The sequence below is a fragment of the Malania oleifera genome, chromosome 6, assembly GCF_029873635.1.
Source record: "Malania oleifera isolate guangnan ecotype guangnan chromosome 6, ASM2987363v1, whole genome shotgun sequence".
Taxonomy (NCBI): domain Eukaryota; kingdom Viridiplantae; phylum Streptophyta; class Magnoliopsida; order Santalales; family Ximeniaceae; genus Malania; species Malania oleifera.
In genome coordinates, this window is record NC_080422.1 from 10,889,154 (window position 1) to 10,898,588 (window position 9,435).

The 9,435-nt window shown below is 32.9% G+C and overlaps 1 protein-coding gene across 1 annotated transcript; it reads right to left on the reverse strand.

Moving 5' to 3' along the window:
• Window positions 1-5,595: 5,595 nt before the first annotated feature.
• Window positions 5,596-7,270, reverse strand: LOC131157143 (protein ROH1A). Its single transcript, XM_058111059.1, has one exon. It carries the CDS (start codon window positions 7,122-7,124, stop codon window positions 5,931-5,933), a length of 1,194 nt encoding a protein of 397 aa, XP_057967042.1. The 5' UTR covers window positions 7,125-7,270; the 3' UTR covers window positions 5,596-5,930.
• Between the last annotated feature and the right edge of the window lie 2,165 nt (window positions 7,271-9,435).

Genomic DNA, 9,435 nt, shown 5'->3' on the forward strand with positions numbered 1-9,435 from the left:
CTATAAGGCCACAATTGGGAAATACAATGACTTGCATGGTCTAGCCCAAAGGGAGTTTGATTTGAAGGATTATTATCTAGCCTAAAGGGAGTTTGGTTTGTTGAGAATCCTCCAAACTTGCTTCACTAGCAATGCATAAAGTTTCGGATTTTGCAAGGTGAGTTTTCTTGTCACTGTCTTCTTTCTTACCCCACTAGAAATCTTTGCTCTATTTGTTTAGCATGTTACATACTATCTTTGGGACTCTGAAGGTGCTCATGACATTAATAGGGGCATTTGAGTTGACTAATTTCAAAAGGATGGTTTGGTTTATTTGGAATAATAATTTGTTATGTCATTGTTCTATGTTTCTTTGCCCCTTATCCACTAAATACTTAAATGCGGATACTATTTTAAAATTAATAAAGGACCCTAGATATTTCCCTAAGTCATAGCGTATGTGGACATTAATCCTTCACCCATTATTCCGATTAAAATTAATTGACATGTTTGCATTAAATTGACATGCTTGCTAACTTTTGGAAATTAACTTAGAGACCCATTAATCTTATCAAAATATTTAGCATCTTCTTCGATGATGAGAAATTTTGAAAATCTGTCTTGCAAGTGATCAAACAATCATCAACAAAGGACAAATGACTAATGTTTGGGCTATTTTAGCTCATTTTAATTCCCCTAAGTTTTTCTTCAACAATATTTCCATTTATGATTGCAAGAATAACTCAATGACTAGTATGAAGATAAAAGGTGAAAAGGGTCCCTTGTGTCACCCCTCTTTGGGGTTTAATTGGTTACAATTAATAAGGATTGAATAATTAATTGTTTTAATGCATTGCATTATACAATGGATGCATTTACTTGGGAATTCTATTTTCTTCATAACATTTTCAATGCAGGCTCATTTGATACTCGATGATAAGCTATACTTATGTCCAATTTAATGGTAGTCAACTTTTCTTTTCCTTTTCTATTGTGTTTTTAGAAAATGCATGATTTCCTAAGCAACAAGGATGTTATCGAATATGAGTCTCCCTTTTATGATGGCACTCTAACTTCCCTTATCAAAGAATCCACTATAAGATCAAGTCTATTAGCTAACGATTTTGAAGCAATCTTGTAGATTAAATTGCATAAACTTATTAGTTCTCAAGTCATTTGGGTGAGAAGGAATTCTTGATTTACGAATCAATGCAACATTTGTATGATTCCAACCTTGATTCAAGAAGTGCTCAATAGCCTCAATGACCCTTCCTTACAATATCCCAAATTTCATGAAAAAACACTCCTTGAAGTCCATCCAAACCTAGGGCTTTGATTGGCCTATTTGAAAAGAAACGCTCTTAATTTCTTCAAGGGTAAAAGGTTCCTTAAGAATTAACTTTTGGTTATCCATCAACTTCTTTTTTATTGACTATAAGGTCACTTTTGTTGATCTGAATCATTAGATTTGAAAATTGTTTTGAAGTATTTAGCAAATACTTTAGACATTTCTTTCTGGTCTAATATCCACTCACTAGGATTGAGGACTCTCATAACGAAGTTTCTTCTCCTTCTTTCTCAAACAATGGCATGAAAATATTTAGTGTTTCTATCTTCCTTCAAATTCCATTATTTTTTGGTTCTTTGTGTCCATTTCATCTCCTCCTTCAATTTTAAATGTTAATCTAAATAACTGAAAAAAAAAATAAATAAAGGAAAACTTGGATGAATAGACATGCCATAGAAACTTAATTGCCAAAGTCTTCCTCCTTTATGTGAAAAGTTTGTCTAGACACACCTAGAAAATGCTTAATAAAATGAGTTCGTGCTAACATAGGCTCACGGGTCCATGACCCACATTACAAAACCCGATAAAGTACTATTACATGAGTTTGTGTCATCACTGATTCAAGTTACATAACACGATTATAATACACCTTTCAAAGGCTTATAATTTTCTACATGTGTGAAAAGAATTCATGTGTCCAGTTGTCTATTATTGCTCAAATTTTCTTCAAGAGCATTTCATAATATTGCTTACTAGTTTTCTTTGTCACTAAAGTCTTGTTTGGAAATCAGAAAATATAGGGGAAAGAAAAGTAAAACATAAAGGAATTCAATTTCTCATGTTTAATTATCAAGGAAATTGAAAAAAAAATATATATATATCAAATCAATGAACAAAAATTTGGTTTTACACACCATTCACATTTTAATTATATTAGAACAAACTTTCATTTTTTAAAAGTATTTGATATAAAGAAAAAAAATATAATGAAAATGAGTTTTCTCATTTTCCTTTTCTTTCCTTTTCCCACCAAAACCCTTTACCCAATGGAAAACAAGTATCCTTACTATTTCATCTACATGTCATCAAAAATACCATAATCGACCAATTTTGATTCTGCATCGTATTTCTTTCCAATAAGAAAATAGAAAATTGAAAGTACACTTATTAGTCCAATTGTTGAGTTTAGAAACAATAATTTAGTCAATTACTGATTATTGCAATAATATATTTAATAATTATTTTTTAAATTATTTTCTCACCTTGCTACTTTGTTCGAATTTATCGCTAGTGACACGGTAAAATATGACATTTCATTAATTTTTAATAAAAAATAAATTAATTCAACAAACTATTAATCTTAGTTTATAATATACAATGTATTTACTTTTAATATGAAAGTAATTTTTACTTGTAGAATTTAGAAGGTTGCATCAATTAAATAGTTAATTACTCTTCTAATTATTTTGTCCTTTGGGTCAAGCATAATTTATATTTTTAAGCAATTTGCATTAAGCATTTTCAAAGATATTACTTTTAAATATTAAAATATTAACATTTTCGCATAAAAATGATGGTTTTCAACGTTTTTTAATCTACCATGGGATTAAATAACTCAATTGAGTTTAAAAAATTATATATATATATATATATATATATTTAAATTTCCAATACACTTATAATAAATATTGTAATAAAAAAATTAATAATATAAACTTTTGACTTCCAAAAGTAGTAATACTCGTTTGGATTAAATATCCTCTAAATAAAGACTTGTGTGATGCACATAATATATAATAATTTAACATTTGAAGATAAATAAATTAGTGATTTTTTTTATTACGAAGTCAATTAGTTATCTATATCTTGAATGAAAAATACAAAATTAAATAGGTTAATACAACAGAGAGATTGTTTCTATTTTAAAAGATACAATTTATAAATATATATGCCGAATAATGTCATTAGGGATGTCATTCTTGTATACTGAAGTTTCAATAGCTTGCATTTTGAACATTTTTCATATTAATGAAACTATAAATTTTATGCTATAACCCACTAAAAATGGTATGCTAGTATAAGATCTACATTAAAACTTATCTCTCGCTTGTGTGAATTCAAATGTTAATGTAGCATTGTCTTGCTCGAGACATAATATTTGAGGTTTCCGATTTGAATTGTATAAGGGATGATAAAAATTAAGAAAACTAGAAAACGGGTAATCTCTTTCAACTTATTTTACAACTTAAATTTAGCATGAATTTGTATTTCTTAAAAAATAATTAATGTGGCATTCCATAATTTGTGCGGTAGAAGCCTATTGGGCTATGGGTTTTAAGCATTACTAGAGGCTAATGGAATGAATTAAGTTTGTGCGTGTGTTCTAGTTAGCAAGTAGAACTAGTCAAGCTATTCAAGAGATATAATTATGTAATGACTTTTTCTACCAACAAAAGTTAGACTCATCATTAATGTCACCTTTATTTCTGTACCAAATTATAGAAACATATGTATATTGAAAAATATATTGAAATTCTTGTGTTACTTTGAAAAATTTTAAGAAATAAATAAATAATATTGTCAATAAAAAAATAGAGATATGAATTTTATACGTACGTACCAAGAATACCCTTAAAACACGAAGAATGACATTAAATTATTCTAAAATTAAGAAGACATTGATAGCACTGTAGAGGGCTATATCATGTGGATTGAAATGGAAATAGATTTGATAAATTGAAGGTTTGGCCCATTGGGGAATATGCATTGCCCTAGACTCGTCCTACTTCTAAATTGGAGTTGGAGATGAATTACGAACTTTGAATTTTTTGATTGTATGAATTTGAACGAAACATAGTATAAAATTTATTGACCCTATATTTAGGAGTTTAGATTTTAGACATTAAAATTATATATATATATATATATATATATATATATATATAGATTTGGACAAAAATATACTATAAAATTGTATTAAAATTTTCTAAATTCATGCAAGTCAAATCTAACATCTAAAATTTATGCTTCCAAATATTATCTAAAATTTTTTCAAATCCAAATAAGTCTATGCTACCAATACCATCTTAATCAGAAGACAATACTGCTCCATTAAAAATACTGAGGAACAACTCCTTTATATAGGATTTGAAACCCTCAAATCACAAATTATTTTATTAATGTTTAGGTCCATTGAAATCTTGCAGGACCTATATTATTGGAATCAACATCTAACATACCTTTCACTTGTATGGGTCTTAGTGACAACGTGACATCTTATAATTGGTGAACTAAATTTGTTGTGATAGAACAATTCCTTCTAAGTATTTCTCTATAGACCTTTTCTTGGCACCTCGCAGTTATGGTCACAAGCATGACACACGTTAACGTTATTTTTGTTTAATAAAAGGTCGATTTTTATGGATAAAGTGGTCAGGGTTTAATGATAATATATATATATATATTTATATTATTATAAAGCAAACAAACACTACTAATGTAAGTGCTTTATTTTATTCATTATGAAATAAAATACGAAATGTCTTCTTTATGATGAAATCTAAAAATAATTATTGCTTATAAGTTTTTAAAAATCTGTATGCCATGACAATTTTTTCTACAAGTAATAGGCTTTTTAGAGACTAAACATTAGCTTAGGCTTTGTTTGTTACCTTGTGATTTTGAAAAGATTATTAAAGAAAAATTGATTAATCTTATGTTTGGAGAGGTCTTAGATTAGAATTTGTATTGAATTTGGATGACACAAGTAAAATTATATTAAAATTTATTTGAATTCACTCAAATTCAAATCAAAGATCCGAAATTCATGCTTCCAAACGTAGATGAAGGTATTTCTAAAATTGTTTTAGCGGAAAAATTAAAGAAGCAATTATACAGCAAAAAGCTAGTTTTAAATATTTAGTAAAAAATTGAGATGTACATGAAAATAATTAAAGTGTTGTGGAAAAAGAAAGGTAGCAATTTTTATTTTTATTTTTCTAAGAAAATCATTTATTAAATGTACTATATCTAGTTTTTCACTTCTAAGAGTCAGAAAAGCCATCCTGAACTCGTCCTCCGTTGGTTTATTTATACATAAGACTAAAATAAAAATCGATTCGCCTCTATAATTTATACATAAATTTGATATAGTTTTTATTTTACTTCACTTAAAATCTATATCAAATATTGAATTACAACAAATTAGGTAAATTTTTTTTTTTTTTTGCTTTCATTTGTTTTGTCATATATACAATCCAAGTTAAGGATTGATGCATGTAGCATAAAAGAAAGAAAATGTAAATAGAAAGAGATAACGCAAGGCCAAGAGAACAAAACCAACCACTGGTTGCCTTCAGATATGCTAATTTACATATCATTTCCTATTACAAACGCAAAAAAAAAATTTACATTTCACCTAAACCAAAAAAATATAAGAAAAATCATGAGCCTATAATTGACACAAGCAGTAGATCTCATATTTCTCGCTTTGCCACAAAGGTAGTGGCCCAAACCCATCATACCATATAAAAACCCGAATTGTGACCCATTTTTGTCGGATCACCACCCCCTATTTTGTATCTGTCCATCCAAAAACCACGACCCAATTCGGACCTACCCGTTTGGGGTAAATCCAAACCCGTTTCCAGTAAATTGGGCCCCGTCACAGAATTGGGGCCGCCGATACTTTACCGGACTGATCCAATACATCGAGGACCACCGTCCTACTCCTCACGATCCTATGGAAGACCTCTCTGATTTGTTGCTGCAGTGGGACCAGCCCTTCCTCCATTTTCCGGCAACTCTCAGCCAGATCGCCCACCTGGGCTGCGATCTCCTGCGCCCGCTCCTCCTCCACCGGAAACTGGCACGCATCAGAGGCCTCCACCAACGACTGGCTTATCTTCTCCATCCGCTGCATCTCGTCCATCAACCCAGCACACGCCTTCTTCTCCTTCTTCTTCCACTCCTCCGATATCCGTTCCTGAAGCCCAATCATCGACTGGGCCCAGCCCAAGTTTCTCGGCACCGGAATGTGGGCCGCCAGCCCAGTCCTCTCCTGACACGGTATTGCCGCTACCAGGGCCCACATTACGAACACCATCACCGTGCTAAGAATGTAAACGGGCTGGGCCATCCCCGACGGCTCGACGCCGCGTGGCGCCACTAGATTCGTCGACATCGCCTGAATCTGCTTCGCCGCCGACCAGGACTTCGACACGCTCCAGGACAGGGATCTCAGGGTGCCGGCACTCCGGTCCTTGGCGCCTGACGGGCCGGAGCGCCGCCCGAGGGACCACGACCGCTCGGTGGATTTTCCGGAGTTGCTCTCCTTGTCGTCGAGGGTGACGCAGGCGAGGAGGGAGAGGAGGGCACGGCGAGCACGGCGGAGCTGGGCCTCGCCGATCGGGCGGCTCTCGAGGGCGGAGACGGCGATCTCGGCGAACTTCTGACAGTGACGGACGGAGTCGATGCCGTGGGAGATGGCATTGCAGACGTCGAGGGCTTTGACGGACCGGTCGAGGAGGTCCGGAATGAGGCGGTCGAGGGGCGGCTTGAGCATGTGGGAGGGGTCGCGGACCATGACGAGGACGGCCTTGAACTCGGCTTCGCAGCAGAGGAAGACGTCGAGGAGGTTGCGGAGCCAGGCGATGGAGAGGAGGGGGTCGGGGGGGTGGTCGGAGGAGGGGGCGTCGGAGGAAGGGGGCAGGAGTTCGGCGAAGCGGTCGGCGACGTTTTTCTGAAAGAGCTCGAGGTCTTCCAGCTCTTGCTCGTGGTTGCCGTCCATGGAGGCGATCTGGTTGCGCCGGATGCTGATGCGGCCGAGGAAGGAACCCTGATACTCTGTTGCAGGCATGATTGATTTTTAGTATTATTGAGAAATTGAGAATTATTGAAGAATAATGGAAGCAGAAGAAGGGGCGGTACAGAAAGAGAGAGGCAGTCTAAAGAGGAGAATGAGAATGGCAGTTATATATGGTCTAATTAAAGATAGGGTCAATTGGGGCCTTTCACTTGTCAGGGACGAGACCGTTTCTTCTACCTTCTCCAGAACGCTGAGTGGCCAACTAGTGGCAATCCCTTCCCTTTTTTTTATTCCCATTCTACCCTCCCCATAATTACCAATATAAATAATTTGATTAATTAATTAACTAAAATAAAGCACTATAAATTTTAAGGAATTCTATGTAATTATTTTAATTTACTAATTTTAACTTATTAAGTATAAAAATTAAATTGAGCTTGAACTCATCATATTCGGTTTAATTTGATTGATTTAGATAATTAAGAATATTAAACTTATTTAATAGTCAAATTGTGTATAATCATATATTTAATATGCATATTTAATATACATAACACTTGGAGGATAAGGAGCGAATTTTATATTTCAATCTAAAGAAGGCACACTTAATTTGATCAATTTTCAAGTTTTAAAATAAAAAAAATTAATTTCTTAGGAAATTCAAATCAAATCAAACTAAAATGTTAATATTTAAAAAAAAATTGTCACAGTTGAGCATGTTTAATCCAGACTAATTAACTTAAATTTTTAACATTTTTTTTAATTGTATTAAAATAATTGATTTATAAAAATAAAATTTTATTCATAAGGCATAATTGTGGAATGGCAATTACGTGATTTAGGGGAAAAGCGGGGCGGGAAGTGGAGCAGGGGTTGCTGAGTCATCAAAGCAAAGGCATGGTGCCGAGGGACGCGTAGGTGTGGCCCCAACAAGGCGGAGTCTGCGCCAATGAGGAGGTGGAGAGCTAAAAGGCGAGGGGTCCTAAAGCGGGAAGGCAGCGTTTTGACCGAGTAGCATCCGTGTGATTCCATACGACGCTTGTGCATGATCCTTGCTGCTTACTCACCTTCCGCTCGTACAATGGAGACCACTCGTACTCTCTCGACGAATGCTGGTCGTCCACGTCACCTCTTGCTGATGTCTTATAACCCGCTGATGAACTTTGGTTGGCTGCTGAGCGGCGCGTGGACTGGAAACCGTCGATTTGGCCTCTGATTAGGAAATACAATTAAGTTTTTTGGGCTGGAGGGGAGCAAGAATATTGGGCCTAACGGCTAATGGGCCGCTAGGCCCGCTACTTAGCTGATTTTTTTTTGTCCTTAATTATATACTACCAGCATTTTATAATTTTCCCTTAAAAATATTTTTTTTCTCTGTCCTTAATTACATATCATTCATTTGTCTTTGAAAATTTTTTCCTCTTTACATTTATTAAGTTAAAAAAAAAAACTAACTTGTAAGAAGCAAGCGGCTCTTGAGGATTGACGGCATAATTAAAAAATATATATTTTTAAAATTTTAAATATTAATAGAAAGTTGATATGAGGGGGTATGACTGTCTATAGATTCAAATTTGAGAGGAGGTTTGTGAGATTTTAAAAACTTTAGGGGAGCACCTTATCTTTTTGACAAATTTTAGTCTTTTATCCTAAAATTTTTTTTCAAGAAAGAAAAAAATTTATATTTAAAATAAAAATTACATAATATAATTAAAAAATTAAAAATTAATTATGTGTAAAAATAAAATTTTATTTTTTATTTATTATATAATTTATTTTATTTTTTACTTTCTTTGATAACTAAATATTAAAAATAGATTTGTTTATATTTTCTTTTTCTTCACTATACATTTTTTCAAGAAAAAAATATACGTATAAAAGGATTTTTTTATAATTAGATATTGAAAAAATATAAGAGAGAGAGTAAATTAATAAACAAGATTTTAATATTGAGCATTATTGACGCTTTTTAAAAATGTTTATTTATATTATAATATATGTTTATTTTTAATCATGATATAGAAAGAAAGTATAATAAAACATATTTTTCTCTCATTTCCTCAAAAGAATAGCCAAATTCTTAGGGTGATTTCGTAATACTTTTTTTTATGAGTTTTTATTTTTTAAAAATAATAAGCTTGGTATAATATGTCTGATAAATAGTTTTTCCAATTTAAAAAAATTCAATATTTAACTTTTTTTAGGAAACATTTTAAAACTTTTTCAAAGTCGGAATTTTAAAAGCTAAAAACTTAACATTTTCCAAACACAAAACTGTTTTATTTCCAAGGTATCATCAATTTTTAACAAATATTTTTTTTAAAAAAAGTCTTCTCCATATGCGTAATTAGGCTTCCTTATT